This window comes from Agelaius phoeniceus, chromosome 9 (genome assembly GCF_051311805.1).
Source record: "Agelaius phoeniceus isolate bAgePho1 chromosome 9, bAgePho1.hap1, whole genome shotgun sequence".
NCBI classification, from domain to species: Eukaryota; Metazoa; Chordata; class Aves; order Passeriformes; family Icteridae; genus Agelaius; species Agelaius phoeniceus.
The window spans coordinates 28,338,531-28,362,021 of NC_135273.1; the positions used below are offsets into that span (position 1 = coordinate 28,338,531).

A 23,491-nucleotide genomic window follows, 5' to 3' on the forward strand; every position below is an offset into this window, starting at 1 on the left:
GTAGATGCATTTGCACTGGCACAAATATACTTTTGCTTGGAGGAATTTTGTTTTGTTTGCTGAAGTGTCACACACAATAGTAGCAATAAAGCTGGAGGCTTGCTGGTGTAGCTGTGGACAAAGACTGGGGAGAGGAAACTCTGCCAAAGTGTGGAGTGAGGAATTTGAGGATAGGAGCAATAAAAGACCACTTGAAGGCAGGAGTCTGGCAAAATGAAGACTGTTGAGAAAAATTTCCAGCAGTGTCTGTTGTGTAACTTCAGCTTTCTATTCTATGTAAATATTCCTCCATTCTTAGTGAGGGGGGAAGGCCTGTTAAATGAATTTTATCTTTTCCATTCCTAAAGAAAAATATACTGCCCTTCAAAATTGATGGAAAAGATGGATTACTATAGAACGGCATTTTTAATAGTTTGCATGACACTAATCATGTTGTTTCTTATGACTTAAAACCTTTTCCAGGGTCTGATACTACACTTTAAATGAAGTATTAAAGCCTTATATACTTCTAGTGCACAGACCTTTGTTCTGTGTTTGCAAATAGCTTGCAAAGCTTTGGTGTCTCATGTCTTTATTTGTGGTAGGCACCTGCTCTTTGCTCTCTCTAGTTTTATATGGAGCATACTCCCAGTTATATTGAGGAGCTTAAAGAACAAGGTGATTTTTTTTTTCCCCCCAGTAAAAACAGGCCTCAAGCCCTGTGTTCCTGTTAGGGATGAGGGATGACCTGGACAGAGGTTGATGGCTGTGGCCCCAGCCAGGGCAGTGGTTGGCCTGGTTCAGTGGGTGCTTTCCCTCCAGCCAGGCTGGGTGCTCTGGCCGCGTGGAGCAGTGGCAGTAACCACTGCAGGGGCTGCTCTGTGCTGATCTGCACTGTCAGTACCAGGCATCATCACACTTGGCACACTTTTGTGCCTCTCCACACTTCTGAGAGTGCCATGGAGGTTTTTGGGGGTTTTGACAGTGCATTGCTGCCATCACACCTGTAGGTAATTCAAATACTAAATACAGAGTTTTATGCAACCAAGATTTTTGTCTTAGTGCCTAAGACATGGTAGGATTTTTTTCCCTAAATTAAATTTAACTGTTAATTCATGCAGTCAGCTGCAAAGCAAGCAATCTATTTGATTCCACAGCTGTATTAAGAAATTTTGTTTCTGTAATACACAGAAAATCAGGTTATTATGATGTAATTGTCTCTCTAAATTCTTAATTGTTTGCTGAGATGATCTGTTTGGTGATTGCTATTTGGATACCTGTGAGTTTTCCTGCAGATCATACATAGTTTCAATGTGCTTTCAACTCATACAAGGCCAATTCAAACACTTTAAAATCTTTTAGTTACAAGTAACTCTTTTCAGGCAAAATTTGATGAGGATGTTGTATTTAAATAGTGTTTCACTGAAGGAAAGAGTGAACAACTCTCAAAGAAAGAATTTCTTTGACTTAAACTGACCTGCTTCATATCCATTTCCAACCACTGTGTCCTTGAGAAGAAGGAGAGGGTACTTAAGACAAATTTTGAAAGAATTGGTAGCACATTTTAGAATTGTCACTGGCAGCACTGGATTCTTTTTTGCTTTGTGGGCTCTTCTTTGGTTTTGTTTTTAAACTGAGCAATTGAGCTTTTTTTCATCTTAAAAGAACAAACAAGTGTAGAAATACAGGATGTTTGGCTGAAGCTGTCAGTATCAACAGAAAAGAGGTGTCCAACTGAGATGAGAAATGGAAAAAATAGGTATTCTAAACTGTATTTTCACTCATGAGTGAGCAAATAATATTATGAAATGATAGCAATCTCCTTTGGTACTAATAGGATGCCAGGCTTGATTTCAGGTAATTTTCCTACATATAATCAAATGTGTATTTAAATACAATGTTTACCAATATGTGGAAATCAGCTCCACAGTGGTGGTGATGGTCTGGGCTTGTGTTTTTCCTGATTGCATTTGAAGAGCGCTTGGAGCACACACAGTGTGCTAGAATCTGCTTCTGGGATTTTCTGACTGCAACATCCACTTCAAATATCATTCACAGCTTAAATGCATTACAACCACATGGCTTCCTGACAACTTTAAAAAGAAAAGAAAATTTGCCCTTAAGACTATTTAGTTGGGGTTTTGTTTGACTTTGCTCCATTGTGAAAGGCTGAAGCAGCAGATTTTTGAAGCCTGTGTAGGTTCTGTGTGAGTACCATGTTTTTGTGACTATGGTTTTTCCATTTTAAAAAATAAAATATATCTGTTTCTCAGAACTCAAAATGCTGCATTTTTCTTGACTTTCATGAAACTTGGCAGTGAATCCTGTGTTACTTCAGTGTTTTTGTTTCCCCAGCTTAATGTGCTCAGAACTTCTCAGTGGTAAAGACTAGAGGCTTATTTTTACTGTTGGAATGAAAAGAGTATCCAGGCATGACTTAAAGGGTTTCAATTTTCAATTGAATAGAACAGGTTTACAGCCTAAAGTTGTATTATTTCACATTTCTTTAGCAGGGAAGTGATCATTCAGATCACACAAAAGGCAGATCTGTTGTGTTACAGCTGTTTTCTCCTGCCATTGAGAATAGATTTATTTTTATATTCCCTAAAATGTATGTATTTGCCCAGCATAATGAATTACATTAATTCAAGAGTCAGAAGAGGGTGGAGAATTTTTGTTTTAAGAGCAGTTCATTGTATTATAGGAGAAAAAGGCACTGCAGAAGGGCAGAGGACTCAAGAACAGGGGCAAGAGGCATCACCTGCAATGCCATACCCTTGTTTTAGCACACAGAAATGTGGCTGGGAGTTGGGCATTTCTTCCTTTGCTGTAACTGAACTTACATTTCACGTCCTGGTGGTGATTTTGCACTGTGGCACTTTGTGCTCCTGGACACCAGATGGTGCTGCTAAACTGGCTGATGTGTCATTTTCACACTTGCAGTAATTGGTACTTGATTTAGCTCCAAAGTTGGATCTGTACTCTCTGACCAGGTGTATATTATGGGATACAGAGCTGTACCTGATAGCTCAGCCCAACACCTTGTGTTGTTTAAGGACAGTGGTCTGATAATTATCATGTAAATCAAGTGGGCTGTAGAATAAATATTTTAGATCTCACTGGGCAAAACCCACCATCAGCTGGTGTTCCTGCTAATTTATGTACTTGAATTTCAGCAATTTGCTTTAATAAAGTGTCATTTAAATTTCATTTGATAACTGCAATCAGAAAACTTTGGGTGGAGACACCTTTAGTGCCAGGTTAAAACTGCAAAGAATATTTGTAGAGACTAATTCAATATCTCAAAGTGATGATGAGGGAGGGTTTGAGTTTGGTGGGCTACCAAAAGCTTAGAGTTGTCTGTTGTTACTTTTGGTTTGAGGAGATATGGTGGCTTAGCTATGTAATTGCATTGCAGACAATGTTTATGATACTGTGATATACATTTGGAATTTGATTTTTATTTAAGTTGGTTCTTATGTTTAATAAATTCATCTGGTAATCCTAATTGTGGGGCAGAAGGGATGGAGTAAGACATTTTGGCCTTCAGCTGAATCCCAAAGGCTGGTGGTATGGTTTATCAGTGGATTATAAATAATGGGCTCAAATTTATTTGAGCAGTGAGGAAATTATTTTATAGATATTGTACTGTATTTTTCTTACAAGCTTATTTCTTTTATAGATCCCCATATTAAAGTTTCTGGAAAAAAAGAAAACGTTAAGGAAGCAAAAGAGAAAATCATGTCTGTCTTGGACACAAAAGTAAGAAAACTTTCTTAGAATGACACCTTAGCCCCTAATTTTGTGGTGACATTGATCTCTTTAATAGGCACATTTCAAGAGAAGGTATTTATGGAAGCTCTGAAGCAAAGTCTCCAATAAATGCCTTGCAGATGTTGATATTGGTGTATTCCCACATATTTAAACATTTTGAGAGAAAAATACTTGCTTGAAGCAGCTTTTCCAGATCTGAATTATATAGAAATAATATTTCCTACCATATGGCTAAAAGCATAAGTGATTTGTTCATTGAATTGGGGCTTCACTTCAAAATCTAAAATACAGCTTCACTGCAAGCAATAGATTATTCAACCACTTCAGAGAACCTAAAATTTTGTTTCTGTTTGAAATTTGATTTTAGGAACATTTATGCTGTTTTATGTTTAACAGTTACTCTATTCTTACACTCTGAAACACCAGGACCAGAATTTCTAAACCATCTAGATTTTGGCTGGGGTCTCTTCTGTTCATCAGAAATTATTTTCATTCAGCAGCAGCTCTTTTGGGGCAGTGTGCATGGCTCCTGTGTACTTGGATGGCACCTTCCTGGCTCTCTGAGCAGATTACCAAGAGGAGCATTGGAGTGATAAGCACCACTTTTTGAACAACTATTAACAACATTATTGTGAGCTGTTAACAATAGAGATTTTAAGAATAGCTATAGGCAGTGTTTGTGTGTTTTAAAAATTCATGTACCAAAAAAAAAACCTGTTTAAGGAAGAAAAAACAGTTACTTGGTTCCATGGCTTTGATTTGCAAAGTCTTCATAATGTATCACTTTCAGATCAAATAGGCGTGCATGAGTTCAATTTGAAAGAACATGGAATTAAAAGAAATCAGAATAAATTGCAGAAGGACACTGAAGTCACAGTTGATGAAAGTTCAAGGGTGTTTTAAAAGCATTAGTTGTTTTTGAAGATACATCTTTGGGGTATTTATCTCCACTATTTATTTCCTCACTAGAAAGAAAACAAGACCAAATTAACTTCCAACTGATTCCTATTAAAAACATCATCCTTGAGTAGGAGTTAAGTAATAGCAAAAATACTTTGGAAATACAATTTTGATGTCATTCTTGAAGTGATATACTCATAAAAACTCAAATACTGGGGTTCTGCTATGACCAAGTCAAATTGTGGCTGCTTGATTTCCAGAGCAATCGGGTAACCTTGAAGATGGATGTTTCACATACAGAACATTCTCATGTGATAGGTAAAGGTGGCAATAATATTAAAAAAGTGATGGAGGAAACGGGATGCCATATCCATTTTCCAGACTCAAATAGGAACAATCAAGCAGAGAAAAGCAACCAAGTAAGTGTTGTTTAATACTGAGCTCGTTTGTGTTGTAATTCCTGAGAGTATAAAATATTTCTAAACTTCTCTCATCAATATGGGTTTTTTGGGGCTGGTGTGTTTGTATTCAGGGAGAAAGATTTTTGGTTTTTACACTGTGTGGAAAGTACAGAGCTTCCTAAGTGAACAAATCTTTAAAAACAGATGGAAACAATTTGTGATGGCTCATGAATCATTTTAATTTTTTTAAGCTAAAATTACTTTGCACATACAGAAGTCAGCAACTTAGTGTGAATGGTAGAGAAGTGGTATGAAAAAATCTGCTTTTGTAATTTTTTTTTTCCTGTTCAACACAATGACTTATTCAGCATATTGATTGATTTTTTTGGTGCTTTTTGCTTATGGTGTAACTTTGTTGAAGACTAAACTTAGCAAATAGCCAGCAGAAATGAATGTCCTATTGTAAGAGTTCAAATTCATTAGAATAAATCATTGAGCCTGAGTTGTTCATCTTTTCTAGTGCTAATATTGGTGGAATGTTTACTTTCAAGTCTCTCATCCTTGTACTTAGAATTTCCACTTGTGCATCCTAATGGCTGCTGAGCAAGATGCAGTAATTTCAAAACATTCAAAAAAATCTACTGTTGTCTGACTATTAGCATTGAGCACATCTATACAGTAGTAATGCCATTATTTAACCTAAACCACTATATTTTTTGATGTACCCTTTTTTTTCTAGTTGCTTAAATATATATAACCTAAGATGCTGAAACATTTTTTTAATATTGGCTACAGTTCTCAACTAGTGTTTGGAGAACAATTAGGATGTCAGCGAGTGTGAAATGGGTTGATTTTTTTCTTAGATTTTTTGTTTTGTTTTGTTTTAAGGAAACCCCAGCTATCTGAATAACTTCTCCATGCCTCACTTGAAAATGTGATCCAATGTTTTTCACATTCTTGCTCTTCCAGGTGTCTATTGCAGGACAGCCAGCTGGAGTGGAGTCTGCAAGAGTCAGAATTCGGGTAATGCTCTAGCTCAGTGTAGTGTACCCCTAAAAACACCTGCCAGGGGAAAAATGTATAGTTTTGACAACTCTAGTTTTGAGAACCCCTGTCTGCCTGTCTGGTAACAGCAGAAGTGTAAGAACAAATGTGAGTATCCATATGAGAAATATGCCAAGGATATTATAACAGTGATTCACATTCTGGCTGAATTTTTAATTGGCCCAAAGTGGGTCTTGAACACGAAGTCTACACTCTAAGCAAGATGTAAATTAATTCCATACTGTGTAGAAAATTGTCTTAACTTACCTACCACAGATGGCCTGTGGAAGCTCAGGCATCCTGTGTGAATCTATGACTTGGGAAAGGCAAATTCTCCTTCTCACATTTTAACCATTTTCATGTATAATTTGTGTAAATAATTCAGTGTCATTCTCCACTTGTAGCTATTTTCTATCTTTTCCTTATAGCTTAAAGTCTTATGTGTATTTTGGCATGGGTAATGAAAAATCAAATAAATTACCAGAAGCTTACAGCAATCTTTGAGCCAGATGTGTCACACAACCTTTTTCCACATGCTCCCGCTATTTTGGAGAGAAAAAAAAATCAACCAAACAAAATTCAAAAAAGCCTCTGCATAAAAAAGTGCTCTAGTATTCCTGGAAAAAAGAGGTGTCTTTTTCCAAGTGACAGTATATTTTTATCCATGAACTCTGGACAGAGGATGTGTTTTATCACTTAAATCATCACTGACCAGTGCATCATGACTGAGGAATAAAATTGTTGTAGTTTGAGTATGGATCTGGTTTTCAATATCTCTTCTGCATCACTGTTGTAGGAGCTGCTTCCATTGGTACTCATGTTTGAATTGCCTATTGCTGGAATTCTCCAACCCATCCCAGATCCTAATTCTCCAACCATTCAGCACGTGTGTCAGACGTACAACATTTCAGTTTCCTTCAAGCAACGCTCTCGAATGTATGGTGCTACAGTCATTGTCAGAGGGTCACAAAACAACACTAGTGCTGTGAAGGTAATCTCTGCTCCTAAGAAGGTTTCTGAATGTCACATATTTATAATTTATATGTCAAAGATGCTATATCTTGCATCATCAGCACGTGTTATGGTATAATTACTTGCAAACCCTGAGGGTATGAATTTTTTCCTGTACTTAACTTATACAGGTGAAGTGTAAAAATGCATAAAAAATAGTTTTAAGTTCAGGATTTAGCATTGTAGGTGGTAAGGTTTTCATCCAGTGTTCACCTCCTGCACACTTGCTCGGGTTTTCAGCAATTCTGGAATTACTTGCGGGTCTTACCCATCTTTTCATTGAAAAACAATGCAAACAAAAACCACAAAATACACCTCCCATCTCAAATTGTTCATGCTGAGCTCTTCTCAACACGCACACAAATATATAACGTTGAAAGCTGCCCAGTCAGTCAATAAAACTGAATCCAGTGCTTGGGGGTGTGAATTTGACAGCCAAGGCAAGGAGATGCCAGGACCTTGTTGATCTTAATAAAGTAAAAAAGTGTTCTTGGTAGGAACTGGCAGTAGGAGAGATTGATACAGTCCCAGATGGGTGGATCTTAAGCCAGTAAGAACATCTGAGCCCAACATCAAGAGCAAAGTTTTGCAAGTGTACCTATCCAGATAAATCTCTGTTGACTTTCTGACTGCCTTTGTGGCCACAAAAAGTCTGTTGGGACCAATCCATGTGGCATTGTCTTACTGCCTGTTACAGAGTGGCAATTAAATGCTGCATTTGGCCATAAAATGGGAGTAGTGGGCAGAATTTCATTACCTTTAACAAATCAATCATGGTTTCACACCCAACAGCGTTTTCTTATCTTGCCTGTGGAATGCACCACAAGAAAGCAAGCAGTCTGAGTTGTCCTTTTGTGTGCCTGTGAGCCCTGTTCCAGTGGTTTCTCCCATTTCCCCCCAGGAAGGAACAGCCATGCTGTTGGAACACCTGGCTGGGAGCCTGGCCTCTGCAATCCCTGTGAGCACGCAGCTGGACATCGCAGCGCAGCATCATCTCTTTATGATGGGCCGCAACGGCAGCAACATCAAACATATCATGCAGAGGACTGGTGCTCAGATCCACTTCCCTGACCCCAGTAACCCACAGAAGAAATCCACTGTCTACCTCCAGGGCACAATTGAGTCTGTCTGTCTTGCCAGGCAATATCTCATGGTAAATACTTTGAGTGAAGCTTGTGTGAAAAGATTGCCAGATCATAGAAAATATGCTTGCTCTGCATATGTTTACAGGTCACATGTAAATTAGCCTTAGAGAGGAATGAATGCTATTACACTGCAAACAGCTGACTCAGCTTTTGTCAGGGTTTTGTCAGTGTTTGTAGTTATTGAAAATATTTGTAATCTCTGGTAACATGACTTGAAAAATAACCTTTTTAATATAAATCCGACATAAGTAATTTAAATTTACAACAATATGCCTCTGAGTAGAGGCAGTTTTCTGAAATAGTCTGTGGGTGTTGGGTGATGGGTTGTATTTTATTTTGCCAACCTGTCTTTTCTATGTTTGTCAGGTAATTAGGTTTCTTTTGAGGGAAATGTCAGAAATTTCTTAGTTCCCATGTTGGCAAGTGTTCAATGAAATTGGGAAACCATAGGAAATAATTACTTGTTTTGATATCTTACATTCTTTATAGTGCCACAGTTACAATTCTATAAGGCCTTTTAGAAACATAGCTCTGGTGGTGTATATCATTATTTGTGGAGATTTTTGTTATATTGGTCTTTAAACTTCACAACAGCCTTTAGCTGTTTTTACTATTTTTACTATTATTTTACTACTAACATATGTACGCATTTTTCGTATATGTGAATATTGAGGGACAAAATTTGTGAGGACTGGGCCATTCAGTTTTGGGGGGTTTTACTCTAAAGCTTTAGAATTTCAAGTGTGTTACAGATGTTATTCATATCAGTAGGAAATATCTACATAGCTGATCTAGAATGGGGAAGAGAAAGGTACAAGTTAAGACTTAGGCAATGGTGAATTAGAGACTATTTTACAAGTGTTTTTCCTTATTTCAAACAGTTTAATGGAGACTTTTAGTATGGGCATCCTGCCATCCTTTCCTGACAAGACTGTACTGATTGGAATGTCAAATATTCAGTGAATCATTTCACCCTTGTGCTACCAAACTCTGTTCAGAGTCCTGGGACAGGAAGATACACCTGTATTCTTGCATACAAGAAAATGGCTTTCCCTAAAATGTCATCCTTGCTATTTTTTCTGAACTTACAGAAATTTCCTTACATCATGGTGTATAAACATTGCAATGTCTGTAGTTCAGTTTATTGCTACCATTTTTATGGGAAAATGTCCAGTTACAAGTGCTAGGAATTTTTTGTGCCTTCCTTTTCAGGGTTGCCTTCCCCTTGTGCTCATGTTTGATATGAAGGAAGAAATTGAAGTAGAACCACAGTTTATAACACAGCTAATGGAGCAGTTAGATGTCTTCATAAGCATTAAGCCTAAGCCAAAACAACCAAGCAAGGTTTGTGCAAAGCTAATATTTTCCTTTTAGACTTTCATGACAAAGTTTTAGAGCTGATGAGTTGATGTGTGCTCTTTCCCCCCAATTTAACAGATCATAAACTTTTGAAAGCCATATGTATTTTCTACTTGAAATACCAATTTAAACAATCCAGCAGTTCTGCTTTAGGGTGATTTGACTTTCATTAAATGCTTAATAATAAAGAAATTTGCTTCTGTATAGAATACATTGATAAAGTAGGAGGGGTTTATTGTAAAATATTAGGCCAGTGTAAATAGGGGACTCTGTGGTGTGTAAAATGCCAAAGCGGGCCAAAGTTTTAAAATTTTAAATGATCGTTCCATTGTGTCAAAATTTTAAATGATCATTCCATTATGTGAGCTTCCCTGTGTAGGGATATATTTAATCAATACAAAGAAACATCCTGTAGAAAATGTACAAGAAGCAATTGGGTTTTGTAATTGAATTTTCCAGAAACTTATTACCTTATTCTCAGACAGCTATGAATTTAATGGGTAAATTTAAATGAAGAATTGGGGTTTTGTCCACTTCAAGGTGGACAAAAAGTAAAAGGTAAAAGAGAAGATATTAATTATTGATTCAGTTATCTAGCTCTTGAGGTGCTTAACATTTGGTCTATCAAGTAGCACCAAGGTACTATAGTAATTAATTTTCTTAGAGAGGTGTTCCATCATTCTCATTGCAAATCCTTATGAAATCCCTAGTCTTGCTTTCCTGAACTTCACACCCCTGAATTTAAATAGTTGCTAATGGATGTTAGCTCCTGCTGTCTCCCACTGCTGTGGTTGTGGTAGCCGTGCAATGGTATGAGGAAGAATTATCTGTGTTGCAGATCTGTGTTATGGAGCAGTGTTACTCACTGGTTTTCCATTTTTTGTTGTTGTTTTCTTTCCCTGCAGTCTGTGATTGTAAAAAGTGTTGAACGAAATGCCTTAAATATGTACGAGGCACGGAAATGTCTCTTGGGACTTGAAAGTAGCGGAGTCACCGTAGTATCAAATCCCTCTACTGTCTCCTGCCCTGTTGGTCTGTCTTGTCCTGGTTTGGATATTTTGTCCTCAGCAGGACTAGGACTCACTGGGCTTGGTATGCATTCATTATATTTATATTGTCTTTAATATAGTTTTGTTTTAAACTTAATTCAATTGTACTAGAAAAAATTATCAGAGGTGTGTTTTGTGTAAGGAATTGTGTTACAGCATCGGAGAATTAAAGCAGCCTCTAGCCTCTCAAGGGCTTATTGTAAATTTTCTCCAAGGCTTTTGTAATCAGAGGTGGGACTCATCCCTGTAGAAACAATCTCTGGAAGTGTGCACAGCACTCAGCTGAAAGGGAGGGAAATACAGGTGAGGTGGGGCATGGCTTTTACAGCTGCTTTGGCCGTGTGATGTCCCAGACTGTCCTGGTAACATAGCTAACACCACATTTCAGGTCAGTATCTCACTGTAATTGAGGGGTCCATGTGCTTCTAGTGTAGATCTTACCAATAGGAAATATAGGACAAAAATTAGTAAACATCTTAATTTTATAGCTCATATTTCAGACTGAAATTACGGTTTTTATTTTGACACTCTGCCAATACCTTTGTATCAGAAATGTATGGATAGAAAAACCAAGTAGTCCCAGAAGAATCTAGTGACAAATCTTGACACGGGTCCTAGAAACGGAGTTCTCATATAGCCAGCACTGTCCCTTGTGACCTGCCATGCAGGAGTGCTGTGTAGTTCCATCTTACATGCTTCCCTCAGGTCACACAGGAGAAAGTGTTTCTGCCATTTGACTGTGATTTTTAATGCTGCTTCTGTGACTATTCTTGTCATGCTGCACTTTGCAGGTTTGGGGCTTTACCTTTACAATGTGTAATGCTGAACTGCTTTGTGAATGCTTTTGCACAAAGAGCTGGTTTGGGGGAATGTTTTGGAAGTAATCAATGGATTTGGGGGATTATTTGCAGCCTGTATTGAAGGTACAAAAAGAAATTGAATAGTTGTTAGTGTGCAAGTAGTGGTTGATTCACACAGGAGCTTCTGAGCAGAAGGTCATTGTGTGAAATGAAAGTGAGGTGGTGCAGTACAGTTGCTTTCTTATTTTCTGTGATGCTGCTTTGAAACAAACCATCAGAAGCAGCAGAGGGGATACAGAGGGATGCTGGGGCTGAGAAGCAGCCAGTTCAGACTCTGTTATGACAGGAGTTAGGGTCCAGTAGAAGGACATAAAAGATGTTCCAATTCTTCTTGGATATATGATGCCCAGTTTAAGAACAAGAATTCTTAATGTGCTCTTAATGTGCACCAAATGAGCAGCAGGTTTAATGTTAAAATTGGTTTGTGAAATACAGGCTGGTGCAAATTACCGGGGGGTTGTTTGTTTCTCTTCAATTGGTACTTGTGTGAAAAATGCTTTCCTGTATGTCTAAACTAAATATTCATCTTGCATAATTTTTTGCAGGCCTTTTAGGTCCAACAGCCCTGTCAGTCAACACCTCAACTACTCCAAACTCTCTGTTGAATGCCCTTAATAGCTCTGTGAGCCCTCTGCAGAGTCCAAGTTCAGGCACGCCCAGTCCCACACTGTGGGCAACATCTCTCACTAACACAAACACCACAGGTCAGTGGAAGTTTAATGGGAATTAAATGAACTGTGCAACACCAAGTCATTAGAATTGCAGTTGACAAGTCGAGATTAATTAATTATTTGGAACCTTAATTCCAACACTTACCTTAGCATGGATGAATAAATATGCAAATTTAAGGTTATAACCTAATATGCTATCACAGCCAGTGTTTTCATCTGTTTTATGTAGAAAGCAAAGTTAACCTACCCAAATAAAGCATTATGGTTTTGGCATGCAATTCTAATGGAAACTTTTTAGTAAAGTATCATAGCTACATAAAAATTGAGGTAAAACAATATAATGCCTGAGGAAGTTAAATGAGACACTTAATCAGAACATAACCAAACTTTATTACAGGTTTTTCTGCTATTCCTCACCTAATGATACCATCTACTGCCCAAGCAACCTTAACTAGTATTCTGCTGTCTGGAGTGCCTAATTATGGTCAAAACACTCCATCTCCACCACCAGGCTTGACTCCTGTTGAAGTCCACGTTAATGGCATGCAATCAGAAAGTAAAAAAGGTTCACCTTCTTTAAATGGTCACGTGAAGGTAAGTGATACTACACTGGAGAATCTGATTTCTTTGTCCTAGACCTCTACTAAGAAAAGCTGAAAGAGAAAACTAGCTGTATTAGTAGATTTATAAAACTAAGTTTAAAAATGCACAACAGTGTTTTGAATATGACTTAAAGATTAAGAAATAGAACATTCAAGCATACTGTTCTGCTGTACCAGGAATGAGTTTCTCATTCTCCTGCACATATAGAAAGGGGAAATTGTTTCAATATTTCCTTAAACATAAAAATCACTTCAGTGATTTGTGACAATCTTTTCAGGCCTCAAATATTAAGTATGCTGCACTGTCTGCCACATCGCTGGGAGAAAACGTGTTGAGCACAAACCACAGTGATAGGGTAAGGCAAACAAGTGCTCATGGTGCCTCAGAACAAGTGGCTGCCAAGGCAAATAGTGAAGAAGGTGAGTTTTTGACACTGCATTCCTTTGTCTGGTAGTGTTTTTACAGTCTGTGTTCAGTTCATGATACAAAAATGTAACAATATTCTCTCTGAATTTGTTTTGCAACCATGTTTAAGGAAAATATTGCTGGATGTCCCAGAGTCATTGTCAAGAAAAGTAAATAGAGCCTGTAGTAACTGAGCTGTTGATAGAAACACCTTAAATCAACATAAATGTACTTGCAACATTTTACTTCTTCTCTTCCCTAGGAGCAGAGGGAGATAACCTATGAGGATTTTAGTATTTTTTTACAGCACCTCAACTAAACTCTGCTGGTTTAAATTATGTCTTAATTTTTGACTTTTAACAAAAGGACATAATGTTACTGAGAATGTTTTTTGCAGAAAATTGTGTAGCTCTAACCTAGATGACACTGGGAAACAATTTTGTGTGTTTTGCAGCAGCTTTTCAGTTATGCTGCCCTTTAGAAGCTAGGGTACTTAACTGTCCCCATCATTCTTGGAGGGGGGAAAGGCAGCTCCACTTCAACTTGAGCAAATATCTGTAAAGGCCTTGTTTCCCTTGTCCATACTGATCAAGGAGATCATCTCTTAGTTGGGGTTGCGGTCATTTGAAATGCTGATTTAAATAAAAGGTACATTGCCAATTTAGGGTGATAAATATTTCTAAAAACATGTTCTGAGGATATTTGAACATGAAGTGGAGGGAGCTCTTATTCCAGCAGAAGTTACCTGAGCTCCTGGCAAAGTCTATTAAAACTGGGTATAAAATCAAATTTCTTCAGAATACTTAGTCACTTTGAATTGTCAGCCTTCTTATTTGTTATTAATTAATATTACTTAAAATAAATATTTTAAGAAAGAAAATACTTAGTGTGACTACTGTCTATGTGAATACTGACAACTTTTTTGGGCATTTGAACTTGTGAATCTTGACTGCTTAACCTTGACCTGAATACAGTCCTGTAAGGAGGAAGAGGAGGTTTTCCCCCATAGTTGATTCCCCCAGAGAGCTGCCTGGAACACAGCAGGGTGGTTGTTGAAGTCTCCTTTCTTGGCCTGGTAGGTTGCAATGATGCTTTTGTGGAGGTGGGCATGCCCCGGAGTCCGTCGCACTCAGCCAACACCAGTGACCTGAAGCAGATGATGAGCTCTGCCAAGCAGGCCTGTGCCAAGAGACAAACGGTGGAATTGCTGCAAGGCACCAAAAACTCCCACTTACAGTAAGCTGAGTTTATAAACACAGATTAGGGGAACTTCCACAACATAAAATTATTTCACATGTTTTTGTACACAGAAGAGGTGATTCAGTCATAAGATACTCAAAGAACTGATTTAATTTGGCCTTGATTTTCCATCAGTTTAGGGGTTTATATAGCCTCCTGTTTATCTGGTAACTGCAGACTTTGAATGCTTTTTGTTATCCTATTTGACTTGGGGTTCAAAAATGTCTTTCCTCTTCCACTAAAGAATGGAGGATCCTCGTCAGAGCAACTTTGATTACCTGTTTCTAAAGTATGGGCTTTTGCTTCTTTATTGATTGCTTAGAGAATTATTTCTGACAGCTTTTTCCTTTTGTACCTGAGGCTGTTTTCTTCTTAGGAAAGCTGTGTTCAGGGCATAGCAGCATGTTCTCAGACATTTGTCTCAGTGCTGATTTTGGTTGGGTTGGCTCTTTAATGACCCAGCAGTGGGAAAGGCTTGTTTGAGTCATAATACATCTTGGCAACACAGGTTTTTTTTCTTAATGCAGTGTTTTTGTCCAGTGTACTCGTGTTCTCACTGTTTGTTTGGGAACTGTTTATCACCACTCTTTTGAGACACATATTTTCTTTTGCTTCATTTATTTACACTGTCAAGGCTATGATATGTATTTAATTCTGCTTTCACAGTTTAAAAATCCGAGGAATCCTGCTAAGCAGATTTGGTTGTTTGTGTGTCTTGTTCTTTTTGTTGAGGACATAGTGCTCACAGTTTCCTTGGGGATAGTAGTTTACAGCTTCTAAAACATGATCACTTTTTTATTGTATTTGTGGGGTGCCCCCGTGGCAGGGAGGAATGATGAATTTGACTCCATGTTCTCAGAAGGTAAATTTATTATTTTAAGATACAATATTATATTAAAGAATGCTATACTAAACTATACTAAAGAATACAAAAAGGATATTTACAGAAAGCTAAAAAGATAATAATGAAAACTCATGACTCTATCCAGAGTCCTGACACAGCTTGGCACCAGTTGGCCAATGAGTGAAAACAACTCACAGCAGAAACCAATGAAACAATCACCTGTTGGTAAACAATCTCCAAACACATTGCAAAGAAGCAAAATACAGGAGAGGCAAATCAGATAATTATTGTTTTCCTTTTTCTCTGATGGTTCTCAGCTTCCCAGGAGAAAAAATCCTGGGCAAAGGGATTTTTCCAGAAAATGTCAATGCCACACTTTTAAAATAAGAGCTTATACTGTTCTAGAGTAGCCCTTAAATGTGGCCGAGTTTAGGAAAAAGAAAAAATTGCACCAAGAGGTAATGTAGGCATGAAAGACTGCAGTTCTTGAAGCTGTGAAAGCAAGCAGAGCCTATGTCAGCTTTCTTAGTTCCTATTATGCAATCTCTTTTTATCTTACAACAATGAACCTGTTAGAACTGCTGGCCTGAGCAAGGCTAAACAGGAAATCACACTGTGTAGGATTGCATGCAATAATCCCAGATACCAGACAGCTCAAAACTGAATTTATAAGCTGTACCTTGTATTTGGTAATACAGGAAGGAGAAACACTTGTTTTCCTTCACTGACAGAAAAAGACACAGGAGATCTGACACGTTTGGAAATATTGCTAAAAATGCTGAGATCTCTGTGAACAGACACATGTCAAACGTGGCTGGCAGGCTTCTCAGGGTGAGCTGAGCGAGCAGGGCTGCACTGAGGTGGCCCCAGCCCGAGGAGAGCCGCGCTAACAGCGTGTTTGCCTCTGCACTGAGGTGGTGAGCCGAGCTAACAGCGTGTTTGCCTCTGCACTGAGGTGTGAGCCGAGCTAACAGCGTGTTTGCCTCTGCACTGAGGTGTGAGCCGAGCTAACAGCGTGTTTGCCTCTGCACTGAGGTGTGAGCCGAGCTAACAGCGTGTTTGCCCCGCAGCACCACGGACAGGCTGCTGGCCGAGGCCGAGCTGGGCGCCCCCGAGGGCCCCGTGGCTGACAAGAAGGCCCCGGGCAGCGAGCGGGCGGCCGAGCGGGCGGCGGCGGCCCAGCAGAACTCCGAGAGAGCACGCCTGGCCCCGCAGCCCTCCTTTGTCAACATGCAGGTACGACCCCTGGGTGAAGCCAAGGAGGTGCAAATCCTGATAATTGCAGAGTGAAATTGCCATAGGATGCAGAGGTGACTGGGGACTGGAGACTGAGTTGTCATTACCAGTTCAGTAAAAGCATTCACGGCTGTTTCACTGAGGAGTGGGTTGTCAATGAAAAGTCTTGAAAACAGAAATGCTCTTATGCTTCTGATGAGTAAAAAAAGTTTAAGTACAGAAAATTGTGTGGCTGTATTTGTCTCCACAAGCATCATTTGCCTGTTAGAAATCTTACATTGTCGCTTGGAGAGAATTATAGCTGCAAAATACATATTACAACTTTTCATATGCAGTGACAGCTCGGTGAATTACAGCCTACAAATATAAACTATTGCCATGTTACTGCAAATCTCCCCAAAGAGGGAGGAGACCCCCTTGACTGTCAGGAAGCAGTAACAGGGTTATTTTCAGATTAGATCTGTGTTTAAGTGTGGGCATAAGTGTATGGAGTAGTGGAACAAGAGTCAGACTAGTGTTTTGCAGCCCTTTTCTTCAGTTATTCCTCTACTTACTTTCAGTAGAGAATGCAATACTTCAGGCTAATACAGCATTTTTGTAGTTTTGTGTTTAGCTTTCCCAATTTGTAATTCAATAAAGTGTAGCTTGTTCAATCAGGGGTATTTAAACTTCACATCTTACATCGACATAGGTAGAATATAAGCAAAAGTTCTTTAAATTCTCTCAAAGCCTACATTCTTTTCCTTTCACAAGATGAGTGCATGGAGGAGAACCAAACCTGAAAGATTATTGAAAATAACTGTGGTGCCCAGATTTGCAAAGATATATTATCTGTTTTGTACTGCTAAGGAATGTTTTAAATGCTAAGAACAGATAGTTAAGGAAGATAAACTATGCTTGAAAAATAACTTATTAAAAAAATTGAAGAAAAAATTCTTCCTAAGCAGTTTGTAAATACTGCTGCAGCCTCACTCATATGGAAATCAGATAGTTATTAAAAATCTTTATCTATATTTGAGTGAATACTTTAAGTAACCTAGGCTCTAACTGGGCTACCATGAATATATTGTGCAGTATTTCAGGTTTCTCCTAGGTGTATTCCCTGGCCACTTTGAAAGCCGTGCTTTTCACAGAGATGAGTATGGGAGTGACATTTAGTTAGAATTGCAATTAAATTATCTTCTGCATGTTTAATTTTTAGGCATTTGACTATGAGCAGAAGAAACTACTAGCAACCAAAGGTATGTGGATGAACAGTGACTTCTGAAAAGTTTGTTAGCACGTGGATGAAATTATTTCCTGAAATTTCAGTTTTATAATCTGATTTTTAATAAAATCTGAAAGTGGTAGTGAAACATTTGTATATTAGCTTTATGTTCCAAAAAATTTCTTCTTACCAACCTAGTATAAAATACAATATAAGCAACTTGCAGATAGGATGTGTAAGTATATCCATGTGCAAATGATCAATATGGTTTTCAGAGAGCTTATTGCTCTAACACTTCTCTTTATTTGGAAGCAAGTTAAACTTGAAGGTGTTTACCATATCAGCTAAATGGCCTCTTATTTCAGGGATAAATTAAATTGTAGAATTGGTAAGGGAATTAACCATATTTTTGACCATGTTATAAAATAAACCAAATTACCTGTTCACCAAAAGAAAAACAGAAGGTCCTCTCTTTGAAACAGATGTGATTTTTTTGGCTTCCATGCAGCCCTGTGGGATTTAACTGTCTTCTGGCAGAGTAGATTGCTTTAAGGAAGGGTAGGATTTAAGCTGTGCAGCAAGTGGAGATGTTTAGGGTTTGCTGTTTGCTGGGCTCAGGCTGTTAGCAAACATCACTTCAGTATTATCATGTCAGTATCTTTACTAAGGCTGAGATTCACTGATTTGTCTCTATTTTCAGCTATGTTAAAGAAGCCAGTTGTAACAGAAGTGAGAACTCCAACAAATACATGGAGTGGTTTGGGGTTCTCTAAATCAATGCCTGCAGAAACTATCAAGGAACTAAGAAGAGCAAATCATGTATCATACAAGCCTTCCATGACAACCACATATGAGGTATATAAAAGTGTACTGTACTGGAAGTTTACTTCTAGTGAATAATACAGTTGTTTCTCTTGAGAAATGTTTAACTTCTGTAAAAACAAAGCCTTGCAGATAACTGTTGTAAATATTTTTTTATGGTGAAAAATATTTCTTACATAAATATTAAGGCATATGGAATACATTCAGCCCAACACACAAGGTTACATCTGTTTCACAGATAAGTCACAGAGGATAGATGTCTGCTTCTTAAAATATATTTGTTTAAAGGAGCTTTGAACAACTTACAGGACCAAACATCTCAGTGTTGCAAACCAGCAATAGGGAATTTGTAACCTAATGAGAACAGAGCATATATGACAGATAAACTATATCATGTGTATCACTGCATGGTGGAGGAGAACAGCAGAACAAGCAGCTCATCTTTCCTTCTGTGGACAGAACTGGAACAGCTGTCTCTACTTGCCCTATTCAGTGGGCTCAGGATTTTCCTAGGCACAAGGCAGACAGAGTCCAGCAATTCTCTTCAGAGTCCCAGCATGGGAATCTTGCAGGGAATTTGTTCCTTTCTTCTCAAAGGCATGCTGAAGTTGTTTTTTACTGTGCTTCCCTGCTGTAATCCTTCCCAACTTCAATGAAGACATCCTTTTCTCTCCTGCTTGTATGCTTCTTGAAGAAGGGGACTTCATAGTTCTCTAGGATATACCTGTCAGTTAATGCAAAAGAAAATTTCAGCTGGGATAAAAATGTGCCTTGGTGTTCTCCACTTGGCATATCAACTTCCTGAGCCATTCAGCTACATGTAGTAGGCTTGGCTACACGAGATGCAGTAGTAACTAGGAGAAAGAAAAAACTGCAACCAAAATCTGCAATTCTCTTTTGCATACTTTCCTGTCTTGGTTGAGCTGGGGTGGGATTTTCCCCCAGGCCTTAATGTCTAAAATCTCTAGATATGTTTGTGATTCTAACCAAGAGCAGTGTTTCTTCAGGGCTGCCAGTTTTACTAGTGTAAAAGATTGCCTCCTAAGTGATGCTTTTCAACTGCAATTTGGTACAAGTTTACAGAATTAAATTGTGAATTTCCATAGTTTTTAGCTCATATAAGTATGTGATATTTATAAGGTCAATTTCTTTTGGGTGTGTTCCCATGGAATACTGCTGCCTTGTATTGCTACATTCTGACTCACAATGATGGGAGTTGATAATAAGTATTTCACAGGTATATGAAAATCTATTTAAAAAGACCCCAGACAAAACAACTACAAATTCACATGGCATTGCAGAATTGTTATTGTAGTATAGTGTGCAAGACTGTTGTCAAGTAGTGTGTACTTGATCCACTTATCCTCAGATAAATGTTCTGCTATGTTCTCTTCCCTGTAAAGGGATGTAGTCAATAGACTGCTTTGTCTAGAATTTGTGTGGGAATTTGATACCATGGAATGTTTTGGAAACAAACTTGGAAATACCGAGCAATTTATTTTGAATCATGTTCTTTAAATAACTTCTGCTTAAAAACTGTAAACTGCACATGTTTGAAGCACACCTGCTGTTTTCGTGTCCGGTTTGCAATTATTTGCCTATTGATCAACTGCCAGAAGAATGTTTGTGAGTGTTAAAAGCTGCTTTTCAAGCAAGCTGCTTCAAAGAAAACATCTGAGTCACAATGAAAGCTCTGTTTTCAGCCCAAATTTCCTCTCTGTGGTTTGCAGGGCTCATCCATGTCTCTGTCCCGGTCCAGCAGTCGGGAGCACCTGGGGAGTGGCAGTGAATCTGATAACTGGAGAGACCGGAACGGCCTCGGACCCACTGCTCACGATTTTGTCTCCTCAATTGGCAGCCCCAAGCGGAAACAAAACAAATCAGGTTAATAAGCTCTTATTGTCTGCTTAAAAGAAAAGAATCATTTTGGTACCAGTATGTATTTTGATATGAATGTGTCCTGACTTCACAAGAGATTTAAATTACTGACACCATATAATTACTTTTTTTACAAATTGAGAAGTGTAAGCTTGTGTTGCAGTAGCACACAAAATGAACGACACTCACAAGCTGAGATGTTTAAGGTAAAAAGAGGGTAATTTTTTTCAAATTCTAGTATTTGTAGACTTTTAAAAGTGACTATAGATTGGAGGATGAAATTGCTACTTCTCCAGCTACACTGGTCAAACTAATAGTCTATCAATTTTTTCTTCTTCTAGAAAGAAATGTAAAACAATTATTATTTACATAAAAATGTGTGAAAAACTCTCTTATAAAAATGTAAACATCAGAAAGCTTAGAAGAACTTAGAAAAACAAAGCAACAAGCTTGTGTAACATGATAATCCAAATAATGGTCTGAAAGGAAAGCTTTTAAGGATATTTGTTAAATGCCAGACATCCTTGCTGAAAACTCTTTGCTGTCATGGAGTGGGTTTTTCAAGGTGTACTGGAAGCAGACCTGTAAAAAGGCTTATTTCTAGACCACTCTTGTTCTCCTATGTTCACGATGCAACAGCAACCAGGGCTTTATTGGGCTGTTTGCTCACTAGGGAAGTCATAATCCATGCTGAAACTGGATTTTAAAGCATGAGTCTCCTCATGGGGATAAAATTTACAAGAACACTGTGTAGTGACAGGACAAGGGGGAGTGGCTACAAAGATAGTAGGTTTAGGTCAGATATTATGAAAAAATTTTCCCTGTGAGGGTGCTGAGGCCCTGGCACAGGGTGCCCAGAGAAGCTGTGGCTCCCCCTGGATCCCTGGAAGTGCCCAAGGCCAGGCTGGATGGGGCTTGGATCAGCCTGGGATAGTGGAAGGTGTCCCTGCCCATGGCAGAGGGTTGGAATGAGATGATCTTTCAGGTCCCTTCCAACCCAGGCAATTCTATGCAAAGAAGGTTGTCCATATGTTGGCATGGGCTAACATGATTTTAAATACTGGTTTCTGTACATACAAGCTGTATGTTTTGCAGTGACTTTTCAAACATTGTTGGAAGTTTAAAAATTGAAATTTTACTTTAGTTTTACTCTTAGAAACTATATTTTTTTAAATAAGTTAATGGATGCTCTTTTGAAAAAGTGAGAACTGGAGGTAGAGAATACTAAGTCCATACTACCTCTCTGCTTTATGGGGCAATAAGTACTGTGGCTGTTTGTACTTTTTGTTGTTGCTTTTTCTTATAAAAGTGAATAAGCCTAAATCCCAAACTCAAAATACACACATAATAAAATTTGGGTATGGTAAGAAAGGATAGCTCCAATTAGAGAAAATATTAATGGTTTTAGAAAGTACATTAGTTGAGCTGTGAATGGCTGCACATTGTATTCTAAGTACTTGAAGAACTAAAGAGATGACAACTTTATTTGAAATCAATCTATTGATGCTTTCAACCTAATTGGACAAAAATGGAAGTTCTAGTTTAATTAAAATAATTAAGGATTAAAAATGTGTTTACATGTGTGTTACAAGAAAATTAGAAATACAAATACATTGGCAGTGAAGGACAGTGTTCTATGATAGCTGTAGCTTTCCCAGGAAATAAAATGTGTGGATAAAGGATAAAAGAAACAGTGATGAGTTGGATGGACAAAAGTAGGGCTATAGAAAACAAACACCAGAACTTAATTAACAATAAAATTGCTTTATGTTGTTCATTCTCTCAGACCACTGGGAGGCTTTTTTTTTTTGTCCTGAAAAATAAAGATTTAAATACTTTGTAAATGTAATGATCTAGCTGAATACAATGTTGGTGGAAAACCATGCCCTTCTGTGATGTGTCTGAAAAGTGCACTTGTTCCCTTCCAGCTGAACACTATCTCAGTAGCAGTAACTACATGGACTGCATTTCCTCGCTGACAGGAAGCAATGGCTGTAGCCTCAACAGTTTGTTCAAGGGATCTGATCTACCTGAGCTCTTCAGCAAGCTTGGTTTGGGCAAATACACAGATGTATTCCAGCAGCAAGAGGTTGGTGTTCCTTTGAGAGGCACCTTTGTGTTGGTAGGATGTTTTCCAGGACTAGTTGTGCTGTCTCTTCACCAAAAGCCACTAAGAGCTCACTTTATGACAGGATTTCCATGAGCTGTTCTTTCAAAGCTGGGTCTTACATCTTACAATCATGGTAAATACTCAAAACCTCAAGACTCATAGATAAGACTAACTGATTTTCTCTGCTTTTCCTGAACTGGTTACTTTTAAATTTCTCCTTTTCTGTCACAAGTGTAGCAAATTGAGCAAATATGTGAAGCAGCCATTGAAAAGCCATGATTGCTGCCTACATGAGTAACTGTAAAATGGAGCAGGGGAAAAAAATGAAACTGTTCTGAGCCACGTTTATCACTTAATACTTTTGTGGAAAGACTTGTTTTGCATATTTTTCTTATTTCTTTTTAATCTAGATTGATCTGCAGACATTCCTCACTCTTACTGATCAAGATTTGAAAGAGTTGGGAATTACCACTTTTGGTGCCAGAAGAAAAATGCTGCTTGCAATCTCAGGTGAAAAACACAGAATACCATGTATTGATTTTAAGCATTGTTTGTATTCTTCTCACTCAAATTGTGTATTTATAGCCAACAAAGGAAAAAAAAACCTTGGAAAGAGTGAAAAGTAACACTAGAGTCTACAGAGGTAATATTAGCTTGCCCCTCACCAGAGGTGCTTAAACCCAGGCTTTATAGAGCTTTCCCCTTACCTAATACCAGCTCACTTGCAATAGTCCTGTAAAGCTGCAGCTTGGTAGAAAGTTCATCTCACATTGTGAAGTTTAATGCCCCAAAATTGTGGGTCCAGGAGTTTCTGGGATTACAGGCACTGCAGGGTCTGAACAGCACTCCTTACCAGTCACAACTGGCATTTTCAACCTTTTGGTTCCCTGTCCTCCATTTTATTGATTAGCAGAGCAGTCATCCTACTGGGAAAAAGTGCCTGCTTTCAGGGGG

General features: G+C 38.3%; 1 protein-coding gene across 2 annotated transcripts in view; it reads left to right on the forward strand.

The window, feature by feature from the left end:
- BICC1 (BicC family RNA binding protein 1) overlaps window positions 1–23,491 on the forward strand; it is a 90,153-nt gene that overhangs the window by 63,145 nt on the left and 3,517 nt on the right. For both annotated transcript variants that reach the window (XM_054637186.2, XM_077183348.1), the window contains 17 exons: window positions 3,662–3,741; window positions 4,914–5,072; window positions 6,024–6,077; window positions 6,895–7,089; window positions 8,011–8,262; window positions 9,467–9,598; window positions 10,519–10,705; window positions 12,068–12,226; window positions 12,591–12,787; window positions 13,074–13,215; window positions 14,281–14,437; window positions 16,355–16,520; window positions 17,722–17,761; window positions 18,428–18,582; window positions 20,280–20,433; window positions 22,356–22,516; window positions 22,948–23,047. In XM_054637186.2, coding sequence (XP_054493161.2) covers window positions 3,662–3,741; window positions 4,914–5,072; window positions 6,024–6,077; window positions 6,895–7,089; window positions 8,011–8,262; window positions 9,467–9,598; window positions 10,519–10,705; window positions 12,068–12,226; window positions 12,591–12,787; window positions 13,074–13,215; window positions 14,281–14,437; window positions 16,355–16,520; window positions 17,722–17,761; window positions 18,428–18,582; window positions 20,280–20,433; window positions 22,356–22,516; window positions 22,948–23,047 — 2,490 coding nt within the window. The remainder of the gene's footprint in view (window positions 1–3,661; window positions 3,742–4,913; window positions 5,073–6,023; window positions 6,078–6,894; window positions 7,090–8,010; window positions 8,263–9,466; window positions 9,599–10,518; window positions 10,706–12,067; window positions 12,227–12,590; window positions 12,788–13,073; window positions 13,216–14,280; window positions 14,438–16,354; window positions 16,521–17,721; window positions 17,762–18,427; window positions 18,583–20,279; window positions 20,434–22,355; window positions 22,517–22,947; window positions 23,048–23,491) is intronic.